Consider the following 14,508-nt stretch of genomic DNA (forward strand, 5'->3'; position numbering starts at 1 on the left):
GCATAGCCATAGCCACAGCCACAGCTCTGGCCTCTACCTAGAGCCTACTACCTCTACCTGCTGCTGCTGCTGCCCACGACACACGACAGACAGACAGACAGACAGACAGACAGACAGATAGACAGACACATGGGTTGGGTACGCATGTGCGGCATGTTGCATAGGTACTCCATTCCCATTTCAAGATTTTCCATGCGCGCTGTTTCTTTGGTTCTCGGCTCTCGGTTCTTGGTGTTTTTCGTGTTTTTATCGGCCTGTACTTGAGGTTCTCTCTGGCGGATGACTCTCTCTCTCTGTGGTTCTCCGACTGCTTGGTCACACATTTGTGGATCTCTGCTTTGCTGCTTTCTTCATTGTTCTGTTCCGCTACGACAGTAGCTCGACGAACGTCAATGCGCGATAACTGGAGTACATACATATCACACAAGACAATCCCGCAGCAGTTCTATCTGTCTGTGTGCCTGAAAAAAAAGAAAAGAAATTAAAACATTTACGGCGTCCTCATTACGCGCTTTCGATACTTATAATTAACTGGAAAAAGCCCATGGAGGGTGATAACTGAACGACGACCGACTGTCCGCTGCGATTTAGATACGGAATACGGGCCGAAGAGAACACAGAAAGAAAGAAAAGAATTCCCAGCAGAAAAGAAACCCCAGCCCAACCCCGAAAACCAATTACACAGCCATGAGTTTCCGCTATTCTACGCGAATGATTCAAGTACGTCCGTCTTGATTCGGAATGAGAACAGCAGCACTAAAAAGCCCAGTCACAGATCTCTCAATCATCTGAGAAATACATATCTCTGTGTTTTTGCAGGACACACGCTTGGATCTGGACCTCAAGGAGGAGAAGCTTGCCTCGCTGCAGCGCGAACTGGAGGAGATGACATTCGGTGGTAGCACCGAGGAGGAGTTTGCCCAACTGCGACGATCCAAGAACGAGACTGAGCGACGGGCCAAAGAGCAGGAAGAGGAACTGGACGAGATGGCCGGCCAAATACAGCTGCTGGAGCAGGCCAAACTCCGTCTGGAGATGACGCTGGAGACGATGCGCAAAGAGGCACGCAGAGAATCACAGCAGCGCGACGAGGAGCTGGAGGAGGTGCGCGGCAATGGCTACAAGAAGATAAAGTCGCTGGAGTGCCAGCTGGAAACGGAGCACGAGGAGCGCACGCTGCTGTTGCGCGAGAAGCACGAGCTGGAGCGGCGTCTCTCCTCAATGGAGGACCGCGACCGTGTGGATCTCGATGCCGAGGAGGCGCTCAACCAGAAGCTGCGCCGCGACCTGCGCAAATACAAGGCCCTGCTGAAGGATGCCCAGACGCAGTTGGAGCGACTCAAAGCGGACACGCCCGGCAAGACGCTGATTCGACAGCTGCGCAATCAGCTGGAGGATGCCGAGTCCGCCCGCAGCCTGGCCATGAAGGCACGCCAGACGGCTGAGGCCGAGCTGACGGAAGTGCAGGCCATGTTCGAGGAGTCTCATCGGGCGCGCAACGATGCCGAGGAGCGAGCCAACGTGGCGCATCGCGATCGGGCCGAGCTGCAGGCCCAGATCGAGGAGAACGAGGAGGAGCTGAGCGAGCTGATGAAGAAGTACAGTGCCACGGTGAAGCAGCTGAATTCCGAGCAGATCAATGTGTCCGAGGCGGAGTTCAAGCTCAACGAAATGGAGGCCGAGCGCAACAATCTGAAGGAGCAGGTTGGAGAGCTCCAGCACAGGCTGGATAATGTAGAGAACCTGGGTGATCCCTCCATGGCCATGATGTCCAAGCGGTAAGTAGAGGAGTACCAAACATATATATATTCGAGGAATGTCACTATCTCATTCTGTTCTGTTCTGTTGTAGCTTGGAACTGCGCACCAAGGAGCTGGAGTCCCGCCTCGAGCTGGAGCAGGCAACGCGTGCCCGCCTCGAGGTGCAGGTGAACCGTCACAAGGAGGCCCTGGAGAAGCTGCAGAACGAGGTCACCCAGTCGAAGATGCGCGAAATGCAAGCCCAAGAAATTCTCAAGAAGTCGCAGAAGAGTCTGCGCGACATGCGCGAGGAGTATCACACGGTCTCGAGTCGCGAGCAGGAGTCGCTGACGCGTCGCAAGGATCTCGAGAAGAAAATGGAGCAAATGGAGTCGGAGGGAGCGGCCCTAAAGAACGATCTGCGCCTGGCCCTGCAACGGATAGCGGATCTGCAGCAGGCCATGGAGGAAGAGGGCGAGGAAGAGCTAAGCGAGAGGTAGGAGAACGCAGGGATATGTTTTTTTCTGATGATTAATTCGTTCTGTGCAATTGCAGCGATGAGAGCATCAGTTCGGTGGGCTCCATCAGCGACCTGGAGGACCGACTGCGACCGGTGCATGTGAAGCGCAGCTCGCAGCAGTCCTTAAACGGCGGTAGCCTTGTGGGGCCCAGCCACACAAGGACTTTGGTCTGCGAAAAGGACGACAACAGCCCTAGGTACGCTGACAACGAAGTCAACTCGAACAGCAGCAGACAGCAGCAGCAGCACAAGCATTAAGCACATCACCACCACCGCCACGTAGCTCTCTCTCTCACACTCACCACAAACCATCTATATGCCATGCCATCTCTATATCTCTCTATATCTGTCTGTCGCTCGCTCGCCCGATCGCTTAATACTATGCCCATATCGCTAGTTAGATAGTCTGTAAGGTCTGTTTGCTATTGCCGGCTTTTCTAATTTAAATAATTAAATCATACATGCAAACCATTCGCTCCGCTCCGCCAACATCCACCTCCACAAATGACCCAAAAAAAAAAAAACAACCAACAACCGACAACCAAAACGCCGCTGCCAACGCTCCTGCTCCCGCTCCTGCAACGACTCCTGCCATTAAAACTGAAAAAACAAACTCGTAAAAACCAAACATCCCAAAAAAACAACAAACGATGCGTGTAAATAATGCGTTAATGCAACAAATCCCGCCCGCCCTAAACTCCACACTCCGCTCCGCTCCTGCCGCCCTGCTCTAATCCGACCCGTCGCCCGTCCTCCGCGTGTGTGTGCGTGTAAACCATTAGCTTTTTCTTATTGTAGAATAACAGTGACGTCGCCGTCGTCGCCACACATTCATAAAATGGCACTGGCGGCCAAAGCCATACCGGCCACCAAACCGGACACAAAATCAGCAGAAGCAACAGAAACAACAGCGGCAGCAGCTACAATAATCTGGAGGCCAAAGGCAACAACCACACCGACGACGATGACTCTAAGACCGGTGGATGTTCAACAGAATGGCCAGAAGCCGTAGATGAACCCTACGCCCTTGTTTGTGGCTATCGTAGCTGTAGTTTGTAATTTGTATTTTAATTTTTTTGATTATTTATTAGTTGTTTATGATTATTATTTGATTACTGTTTAGTTCAATATGTTTAACTATTTATTATCGAAATATAGCTACATGATATACAATACCTATAATATGATATATGATACCCGACCCGAGTATGACCAGTAAGACGTATGAGAACCGAACCATCCCAACCCAATCGTAGTTAATTTAATTTGCGCGACAGTCCCTAAAACGAAAACCAAGTGATTAACAATGTTTTTATCTCTCAAAGCAAGGAAAAACGAAAAAAGAAAGAATGAAACAAAAATGGATACTAACCCTATAGCCTATATAGAATATAGTCCACCTATCCTATAGCCAACTTAACTTAAATGAAATTAGTTAAACGCGTTTCAAAATCATAGGCAAGTGTATGCAAAATCCATAATTAACTTGAATCTTTTATCGAACTAAATCGCATAGAGAAACATCTATTCTTATACGAAATCATCTTTGCATAACCATGCATTCATTCATTCATTAGCTTTATTCAACGCACTCACTCTCATTCATAACTAGAGAAAGAAAAACTAAACATAAAAAACTATATATTGGAATACGAAATTTTTGCAGAAAATCATCTTCATCGGCATAATTATATGATATTCAACGGAAAAGATTCATGAAAACCCCCGTATTAAGAACTAACAAAACAAATAAATATATTGTTATAAAACTCAAACAAAAGCTGTGTGTCTCTGTATACTATATGATGACGGCTGTCCACTCCAGGCGCCTGACCGGCTGACACCGCTAGCTCCCCGCCGGCTCCTGCGCACGGGGCCACGATTCCTCGAGCTGTGGCCTTTGGCCTGGGCGAGCTTTGGGTCCGGCCACTGCAATGGCCCTATTCCTTGCGTCCCACACTGTTTTCTTCGCCACTCCAGTCCGCTGGCCGGCTGTAGCTCCTACGCGGGTGATTCCGCCGTAGCTCCAGGCTTCAGGAAGTCCAAGGGATGTGCTCCTGGCTGGACTGTGGCAGCCACTGGCTGTCCTGCTGCGGGCCATAGTCATGATGGCGCTAAGTCGACAATGTGGCGTCACAACCACTGCAGCAGGGACTAATGATCGACTGGGAGCCGGGAAATAATGTCAGCAACCCCCCATTCATACGCCGCCGAATCACATGCTGGGCTTTACTTATACTAAGCTAAATTTTGATGAATAAAACTACTAAGAAATCATCCTTGCTGTGTCCTGTATCAACGAAATTATCCCGATGGCAAAAAGGCGTGGCATGCCCAGATTGGGTCACAAATAGCGGAGAGAATTATATATTTTTTATTGGGGAAAATGTCCTTGATCCTTGCAAAGGACTCCATCAAATCAAGGAAATTTTTCCGATCACAGGAAGCCATCGCACGCCCAGATCGGCCCTCAAAAAGCCGAGAAAACTGAATATGTGAATGAAATACCAGGCGAACAGAAGTCAGCAGAAGGTAAATGATTTTTTTAAAAAATTTGTGTTCCCCCTAAAGTATGCAACAATATTTTTTTGCATTTTCTTCAGTTGCTTGCTGCTGATTTCTGTTCGCCTGGTATTTTAGCCATTTGACGCGAGGTTTTTTGCTTTTTTTTTTTTTTTTTTTTTTTTTTTTTTTTTTTTTGCGCCCCTATCGGCGATTTCATGAACTACATTTTCTCAAACAATTACAAGCCTTTTTTTTTTCTCTGTTATTTGAGGGCCGATCGGGACGTGTGATGTCTTCCTGTGTTCGAAAAAATGTCCCTGACTTGATGGAGTCCTTATCGAGGGCCAAGGATCAAGGATATTTTCTACAGGCATATGTATCTTGTTTTCTCCCTCATTTGAGAAACGATCGGGACGTGCGATGGCTTCCTGTATTCGAAATAACATCCGTGATCAAATGGCGTCCTTATCAAGGACCAACGATCAAGGATATTTTCTCCAGACGTATATATCCTATTTCTCCCTTATTTACGGCCCGATCGGGTCGTGCCATGGCCCGCCGTGATCAGAAAAATTTCCTTGATCCTTTGCCAAGGACTCCAACAACCCCAAGCATACATATTCAGTTTTCTCGGCTTTTTGAGGGCCGATCTGGGTGTGCGATGGCTTCCTGTGATCGGAAAAATGTCCTTGATTTGATGGAGTCCTTTTCAAGCATCAAGGACATTTTCCCCAATCAAAAATATATAATTTTCTCCGCTATTTGTGAACCAATCTGGGCGTGCCACGCCTTTTTGTAATCAGGATAATTTCGTTGATACAGGACACTTCAAGAATGATTTCTTAATATTTTTATTCATCAAAATTTAGCTTAGTATAAGTAAAGTCACAATTGGAAAACATTTGTATTTACTATCTAAATCTAAATACTTATATATCCTTAAATCTAACAACAACGAGATCTATCTATCTAGTTCGCGTAGCCCCTTCCGACTTGGTTTTTTGGCAAAGCGTAGGTTACGTAAGTTATCTGTGAAAGAAGATAAATTTCAAAATGTATCCATAATCATATACTGGTGCACTTACGTCTCGAAGCTGAAGCCCAGCGTATGATCTGCGATACGAGGATAAACGCCACTGTCTGAGGGATGCGGAGGCCTGGAACACCTCCCTGCTGAATGCAACTATGAACGAGATCCGTAGAAGATTCCGCAAGAAGCTGGACGAGGACGAAGAGATCCGTCATCAAAGGATGATCGAAGAGAACGAGGAGGAAGTGAAGAGAATTAGCGCAAGAACAGTGTCGATCGAGTGCGCGATCATCGATGAAGCCCCCGGGACTTGTGAATCCTCGCCGACTTTCGCCCGTGTCATAGGCTTACTGCCGATTCTGCCAAGTTTCTCGAATTAATTAATTTATCTCCAATTACTTCAATGTATAGCATACCCAATTGTGCCTGTCTTTCTTAATTTTGTTGTGTAAACACGCTCGCCCCAAACTGGAGAAGCTGCTGGGGGTGAACGCGAGGTTATCCTCTGCCAGGATATGGAGGATATGTTCCATTTCCACATCGAAAACAAGCACTGCCTTTCTTCTCTACTTTAAAGTAGAGCAAGCCCATTTATTTCTGTCTTTCTTAATTTTTTCGAGTAAACACGCACGTTCCTAGGTCGAGGTCAACTGTGTAAGAAGGCTCTAACGCCCAAATAGGGGCCCCACCCACTCCAATCCGAACCCATTAAGTGGCACCGTTTGCCATCCAAAGTCGACGACTTTGAAAACTACCGCAATCCAACGCCTACGCCTGCAACGGAGATTGGGGATTGGACACGAATGTGAGGCAAGCACGCAAGTGAAATGTCTGCCACGGGGCCGAGGCAGGTCCTGAGCACTTGAAAACACCTGTTTGTATGTCAAAGCGGGTCTCAGACATCAATCAGGCAGCTGACATCCCATAAAGCAACGCTATGGCTATGGCTTTTCAATCAGGTTGAGCAACAGGTGCGGTACTTGAGCTGCCCGGAGAGTGCTTCCTCCTGGGGAGTCCTCTTCCCTTCCCCATGAAGGTGTTCTGATATGCCACGTCAGTGGAGCTTCTGCTGAACTCAAAAACAACCGTCAACTAGGCGACTGTCAAATGTGCCGCACGTATCCGGCGATTATCGACCAAACAGCAGCGAACTTTACGCCACTTTCTGGGTCTCCGTTTTTGGCGCAGACACATATTGGATTTCAACGGCTGCGGAACGTCCTAGAAAAGAAGCTGCTCGAGCAGCAATCAAACCAAACCAGCAAGACACACCAGCATTAGGTGGCCATGGATGACCGCACCATTGACTCGATCTTTCTGGGCTCCCTGGAGGCCCTACCACCGGTTAGCTCCAAGATTGTGCGCATCTTCACGAGCTCCACGTTCACGGGTGGGTCAACAAATCAATCACTAATGTTCTGGGAGGGGGGGGGGGGGGGGGGGGGGGGGTGCGACCCATGTGGGAAAGTGTACAGAATAGTTACGTAATTTGCGGATGATTTTCACCATCAGACACCACCATGGAAAGGAACACGCTGATGGCCAAGTGCTATCCCAGGATCAAGGACTATTGTCGCGAGAAGCACGGCCTGGAGTTTCAAGTGGTGGACATGCGATGGGGTGTGCGCGACGAGGCCACCGACGATCACATGACTACAGAGCTGTGCATGCGCGAGATCAAGAACTGTCAGCGGCTGTCGATGGGCCCGAACTTCATTGTGTTTCTGGGCCAGAAGTACGGCTACCGACCCATACCCACGTACATAGTGTCTTCGGAGCTGGCGCTGATCAGCGAAGAGCTGACCTCGATGGGCGTGGACCGGGCTCTGCTTGATCTGTGGTACAAGAAGGACAGCAATGCGGTGCCCCCAATCTCCGTGCTGCAGCCAATTTCATCGATACTCATCAATTTCAACAATAAGGTGAGCAGCAATACATTCTTTCGGTTTAGGAACGACTTACCAAAGTACGAACGCAAACCTCAGCGCGTGCCCAAGCTCCAGGCGGAGGATCAGGCCGTGTGGTGGGACACCCTGAACAAAATGCAGAAGCTGCTGCGCAAGGCAGCCGCCTCTTTGGGGGCCAGCAACAAGATGTCCAAGGAAGATGTCCACAACTACTTCATGTCGGGTAAGCGTAGTATCTGGTGGCTGTAGCGGTGGCTGAAGATCAATCCCCGTTTAGTGACGGAGCGGGAGGTGATCAATGGCGTGCTGAATGTGAAGAACACGAAGAACCATTGCCTGGCCTATGTGCGGTACATCAACAACATCAATCTGCAGAACCTGAAGAAGGCCTCGCTTTTCGTGGACATCATCAACCGGAGTCTGGACACGGAGTCGGCCAAGCTGCTGGGAGACCTCAGGGACACTCGGCTTCCCGCGAAGATCGAGTCAAGCAACGCCCAGAAGTAAGAGAGCAAGTGCCAATCCTTAGATGGAGTGTAGTCCCAACTGGTTCTTTCTAGATACACTGTGGAGTGGATTGGACGCGAGGGCCTGGACATTGAGACGCACGAGGAGTACCTGAATCATTTCATATCGCACTTCTATAAGAACGTGGTGAAGCTGGTGGATAGGGCGATGCGCAAAGAAGACTCCAGTGCACAGGGGCAGATAGTAACTGAGATCCTTCAGCATTTGCACGCTTGCAACAACTCGGTGAAGATATTCTACGGCCGGGAGGAGAGTTGCGAGCGTATCAAGCGCTATATGCTGGGGGATTCAGATAAGCCACTTGTCCTTTTCGGCGACGGAGGCTGCGGCAAGACCTCGCTACTCTCGAAGAGCGCTGCCCTGGTGGCCACCGAATGGTTCGCCCATGTCAGGCCGATCAATGTCATCCGATTCCTGGGCACAACGCCGGACTCCAGTGCCTTGACGGCCACCCTGATTTCCATCTGCCAGCAGGTGATATCCATCCAATAGTTAAATAAATCCTTTAACCCCATAATCCGCTCTCAAAACCAACCAAGCAGATCTCGTACAACTATATGCTACCCTTCGAGAACATACCCGATGATCTTGTACCCTTAACAGCACACTTTAAGCAATTACTAACTTATGCTAGCCCCAACCAGCCGCTCACCCTCTACCTCGACTCGGTCGACCAGCTGACGGGCACCCAAGACTCGAACAAGGTATCCTGGATACCCACGCGTCTGCCAAAGCACTGTAAGGTGAGAGATCTCTCCATTCTGGCGAGGGTACTCCTAGCCACAGTCCTCTGCATGTACATATGTATTAACAGTACTGTACATACATACATATAACTTTTATAAATATTTAACTAATTTCCTTATGCATGATATTGATATTTGATATTCGGTATACAATCTAAAGATTATACTATCTCTGACACTGTACAAAATTCTGCATGATTCCTCTCTCACTTTATCTTAAGAATACTCGTATGTCTGCACTCAACAAATATATCCTCAAAGAAATGCCAAAGACCCTTCTATCAAAAGTGCTCACAACAAAAAAGAGCCTGGAGCGTGTACCAAAGAAATGTTATATTGTCCTTGCTTCTATAGTCCAACGATTTCTAGCACAAATATTCTGAAAAACCAGTCCCAAGGTGACGAATTCTTTACGAGACATTGATTCAATCACAAGTTCCACCCTCATTCATCCTACGATCTGTATATACCAAGAATATCCTCTACTAGCACTGCATGAAACATACCTGAATCTTTATGTTTATAGTTTCCATATGTACATATAATGCATGCCCTCCCCCCAAATCTCTATTGGGAAGTCGTGTAAGTTTTTCCTATTGCTTGACTTGTGCGTGCTAAGCAAAATCACTCGCCAAAAACAACCAATGATATCCAAAGGCACACCTCACCTACAACGACGCCTAGAGGATGGCCGTTCTGCATGAGGCAATCCTCTCTTGGTATCAGCCACTTTGTCATTCGGCCACTCCCATGCCACACGATCATATCTAAGAGATACACTCATTCGACTGTTTACAGATCATCATTTCGTGCGCCAATGAGCCGGCGAATCCGACAGTGTCGCACGAGTACCATGTCCTTTGCAAGATGATCGACGTGGAGGAGAACTTCATCGAGGTGACGGCCTTGGGCGAAGACCTGGCCATGAACGTGATCAAGATGTGGGCGAAGACGGCGTGCCGGGATCTCAACAACTATCAGTGGCGTCTGGTGGCCAATGCCATCAGCAAGTGTTCGCTGCCCATTTTCGTGAAGCTTGTGTTTGCCGAAATCTGCCGCTGGCGGAGTTACACACGGCCCCAGGAGACGCATCTGGCCAACACGGTGATGGACTCCATTATGCTGCTGTTTGAGCGCGTGGAGAAGCAGCATGGCCGTATCCTGGTCTTTCACGCCTTGGCCTACATCACGGCCTCAAAGTCGGGACTCTCCGAAAGCGAACTGGAGGATCTCATCTCGCTGGACGACAAGGTGCTGGACGATGTCTATCAGTACCATATGCCTCCAGTTCGTCGCATTCCGCCGCTTCTATGGACGCGTATACGCAACGATCTGCCCAATTATCTAAGCGAACGAGAGGCGGACGGGGTGAATGTCATGAACTGGTATCACCGACAGTTCCGGGACACCGCCAAAGAGCGCTACTTCAAGAACATGAACATGGCCATATACTTCCACTCGATGATTGCCGATTACTATCTGGGCATCTGGGGTGGTGGTGTGCCCAAGCCGTTCAAGTTCACCGAGATCCAGCGGCATCGCTTCGGCCTGGCCGACAAGGAGGGCTCAGCGGATCGTAAGGTTCCCATCCAGCCGCTGGTATTCAGCAGCAAGGATGGTCTCTCCAAGCGGTACAATCTGCGCAAGGTACCTTGATGGTTTCACCTATCTAGTGGTTTTTCTTATCATTTGAATCTCCAACAGTTTGGGGAGCTGCCCTTCCACTTTGTGCGCTCGCGACGGTTCAAGGATCTGTTCGAGCACGTCCTCTTCAATTACGACTGGCTTCACGCTAAGCTCTCAAGCTGTCCATTGCAGGCGGTGCTCGCGGACTTCGAGGATGCCTCCACCAACACGGAGGACAAGGAGGCCAGGCGCGAGCTGATGCTCGTAGCCGATGCTCTGCGTTTGGGCGGTGCCATCCTGGCCATCTATCCCAATATGCTGGCTCCGCAGCTGATTGGACGCTTGCTGCCCGAGATTGGGGGCAATCCCAACATCAAGATGCTGCTGCGGGCCTGCGATCGCAGTGGACCCAAGGATTGTGCTCTTATTCCGGTCAATCATTGCCTGCACACTCCAGGAGGGCCCTTGAAGGTACCTTATTTTAGATATTTCTCTCATTTGGGATCTCTATTCCTTTTGGAATCCTCTTAGTACTCCCTGGAGGGTCATCAGTTTGCAGTGTTTGCCTTCTGCCTGACCAGCGATATGCGCTACATGGTCTCCATTTCCACGCACTTCATCACTTTCGATCTGTCCACATCGGACCTGACGCGTGACGTTAATCCAGGCATTGAGGGCATCATGCAGCAGCTGGTCCTCAGTCCGGACAACAAGTGGGCCGCCGCATACTCGAACAACAATCAGACCGTGCTCCTCAACATGCTCTCCAGCGAATTCGTGGTGATCAACAGTCCCTTCGAAGAGTGCCATGGTCCGGTCAGTGGTCTCCATTTGCTCAATCATTGGTAAGGTTTCCTGCATCCCGATTCCCTTTAGCATATGGGTCCTCTAATCTAATCCTGTGGGGTGTAGTCTCTTTATCACTTGCAAGCTGCGTTGGGCTCAGTTTGATATGCGTGGCAATCTGGTGGACACCTTCGATGTGCCTGGCGAGAACGAGGATTGGGAGATCTTAAGTGAGTGCATGGACCCCTAGATATTCCTTCACTCAACTACTTACCTATCTTTTTCTCAGCCATGGAGTTTTTCAGTCCCACGGACTACAATGTGGTCTTCTGGTCGGGTTCCATCAATGACATGCGCCTGAGGCTGGACTCCTGTCGCGGAGGGAACTACTCCAATTCGGAGAGATTCTACAGTGCCTTGGCCATGAACAAGCATCGCTCGCGGGCCTATGGCTGTGCCAATGAAGATAACTTTGAGGTTTCCGTGTTTGACTTTGTGGAGGATGAGGAGAGCGGTGCCATCAGCTGGAATCTGGTGGAGAGCCTGCCGCGCTTCGAGAATGACGACAAGGAGATGCTGCTTCAACTGCGCCTGGACCAGCACGATCGAATGCTCCTGGGCACCGCCGGCAAGGGCTTTGTGATCTGGGACTTTGGCAGCAAACTAAAGGACGAGACAGAGTCCCGTCTGACCGAGGGCGCGCTGTACCTGCCGCTCCCGCATGGCGTGCGGAACATCACCACCCGCATCATGCAGTCAAACTCCATTATGGTAAGCTCCCGGCTGGATTATGCCGTCGCCGGAGTTCGCAAGAATCTGTATGTGTGGTGCCTGCCATCGGGACAGTTGGCGAAGGTCCTAGACGCCCACTTTGGGCGTATCATACAGCTGGAGCCGCTGACGATCGGTAACTGGAACAACCTCGTGACCTCCTCCATAGATCGGTCGGTCAAGGTCTGGAACATCAACAATATCTTCGAGAAGGTGCACGTCATCGATCGCCACGAGCTCCAGATCGATGACATCAGTCTGTCCGAGGTGGACATGGCCGTGACAGTCACCCGCAGCTGTGTCGGCGTTTGGGAGACACGCTCGGGCCGTCTGCTGGCCAAACTCTCCGACAGTGCCCTGGGCGCCATTGTCACACATGCAGAGATCACACCAGACGGCCGCTACATCATATCCTCGGAGACGGGTAAGTTTCTGGTCTGGAATCGCGTCTCCGAACAGGTGGTCTTTCGCGACGATCAGCCTGGTATACAGCAGATCACCCTCTTGGACTATGGCTACAAGGTGCTGACGGTTTCGGTGCCCAACATTAATCAGCGGGATATCCTGGCGGCGGCGGATGAGGCCAATCGATTGACGGCTATAACAACATTGAGATCAGTGCCAGGTAAGGATTAGAAAATATATTTAATGAGCTCACCATTGAACCAATTCTTCTGCAGAGGGCACCATCCTGTTCCGCTTTGAATTCCCCATTCGTATGATCACGGGTATGCCCTTCCGCAAGTCGGTGATGACGGCGGATAATGCGTACATCGTTGTGGTCACCGTGGACAAGTTGAACAAGGATTGCCTGGGCGTGTACAGCGCCACCAACGGGGCCTTCGTCTCGAAGATCATGCTCAAGGGGTGCTCCATTAAGGAGGTATTCGCTTTGGTGCCAATGCCCCATAAGGCCAATCAGGTGGCGGTCATCAGCAGTGAGAAGGGCAGCGTCATGGACATCAAGACCAAGAAGCACATCCGCTCCATAGCCAAGTGGGGCGGCAGCATCACGCGGGATGGCAAGTGCGGTTTGTATGCCCCGACGCGAGGCGGCTTGGAGATGCTGGAGCTGCGCAAGGGCACCACTGTGAAGACATTCATTCCAAAGGTGGCCGAGGGCGTCTTTTCGGTGATTTGCATCTTCACGGAGAACGACGAGTATGTGGCGTACTATCACAGCGGGCGGAAGACCATACGCGTCTTCCGCACTGGCGACACCGAGATGATAGCCAACTACCGACTGCAGGCCGAGCTGACGGCCATCAAGAGTAGCAAGGACGGGCGAGCCATTGTCCTGGGCACCGTGGATGGGTGCATGTCGGTGCTGGCGATTGTGGATCCCAAAAAGCAAGAGATGATCGAGTACCTCAACGAGCTGCCGTCCCGCGACGAGAACTGGAAGGCAAAGCTGGCCAAAATGAAAGCACGGGTGGGCTTTAAGGCCGCCATACGCGTGGCTACCATCTCCTCGCGCTATGCAAAGCCCAACAGGGGCGAGGATGAGGATGTGGAGGGGGAGCTGCTCTCCGAAATAACAGAGGTGGTGCCAGTGGCCATGGATTAGTTGAATTATAAATATAACATTTATTTTCGCATATAATTCATGGATAGGATAGAGGATTTTGTGTTACAAAAATACGCACGCGCGTGCTATGCTGCCTGCCTGACGAGTGTGTGATGATCGGGGGTGATGGGCGGATCGGGGGTGGGTGACTGTGTGTGACTGGGGGATTCAGCTGAATGAAGCTTAAACTAAAATTTTGGTTAAATGGTAGCTGCTACAGGCTAAAAATTCTGATTTAAGAGTATAACTTAGGTCGGAAACAGATGGATTATGGAATCAGAAAACGTAACCAGACGATAACAAGAATCGATCCTAAGGAGGCAACAAAACAAGGTTTTAAAATCTTTAAACATGCTGCTGCTGTTGCTATTTTGCTTCGCGTTGCAGCTCACCAACAAATCAATCTAATTCCAATCGAAAGCGCTAGTACAAGTACAATATATATATATAGTATGTGGCTTTATGATGTAGCAGGAGGATCCATGGATTAGTGTAGGAAATAGTAAGTAGTAGTTGTAGTACGCGTTTATTAATTATTGTTAATTGTTACTTGTTAACCTGCCTTTGAATCTACATCTGCTGCCCTTCTGCTGTTCTATATCTGTAGCATGTGTATGTGAATATATATGTATATCGGGTGCGGTGTGTGCATAAGCGCATATTTAAACTAATGTTAAATAATAAATGATTCATTTAATTGAAGACGGCCATCACGACGTCATCTTTTTTCTTCTCTCAATCTCTCTCTGTTCATGTTTTTTCTATAGCTATAGATCTCCATAT

General features: G+C 49.5%; 2 protein-coding genes across 11 annotated transcripts in view; both read left to right on the forward strand.

Moving 5' to 3' along the window:
* LOC108155591 (unconventional myosin-XVIIIa) overlaps positions 1-3,602 on the forward strand; it is a 32,739-nt gene extending 29,137 nt beyond the window's left edge. For 6 of the 10 annotated variants that reach the window (XM_017286506.2, XM_017286508.2, XM_033389802.1 and 3 more), the window contains 4 exons: positions 820-1,778; positions 1,852-2,235; positions 2,295-2,456; positions 3,058-3,602. In XM_017286506.2, coding sequence (XP_017141995.1) covers positions 820-1,778; positions 1,852-2,235; positions 2,295-2,456; positions 3,058-3,271 — 1,719 coding nt within the window. In that variant the 3' untranslated portion in view covers positions 3,272-3,602. Of the gene's footprint in view, positions 1-309; positions 721-819; positions 1,779-1,851; positions 2,236-2,294; positions 2,784-3,041 lie in introns of those variants that run through there. The other 4 variants (XM_017286509.2, XM_033389801.1, XM_017286507.2 and 1 more) reach the window with 3 other exon arrangements.
* Positions 3,603-6,421: 2,819 nt separating this feature from the next.
* On the forward strand, positions 6,422-14,497 carry LOC108155512 (NACHT and WD repeat domain-containing protein 2). Its single transcript, XM_017286353.2, has 12 exons — positions 6,422-7,184; positions 7,307-7,716; positions 7,780-7,924; positions 7,979-8,204; positions 8,262-8,703; positions 8,772-8,972; positions 9,774-10,622; positions 10,680-11,072; positions 11,133-11,446; positions 11,514-11,617; positions 11,677-12,783; positions 12,839-14,497. The coding sequence occupies exons 1-12, from the start codon at positions 7,082-7,084 to the stop codon at positions 13,723-13,725; spliced, it is 5,181 nt and encodes a 1,726-aa protein (XP_017141842.2). The 5' UTR covers positions 6,422-7,081; the 3' UTR covers positions 13,726-14,497.
* The last annotated feature ends 11 nt before the right edge of the window (positions 14,498-14,508 follow it).

The sequence above is a fragment of the Drosophila miranda genome, chromosome 2 (assembly GCF_003369915.1).
Source record: "Drosophila miranda strain MSH22 chromosome 2, D.miranda_PacBio2.1, whole genome shotgun sequence".
NCBI classification, from domain to species: domain Eukaryota; kingdom Metazoa; phylum Arthropoda; class Insecta; order Diptera; family Drosophilidae; genus Drosophila; species Drosophila miranda.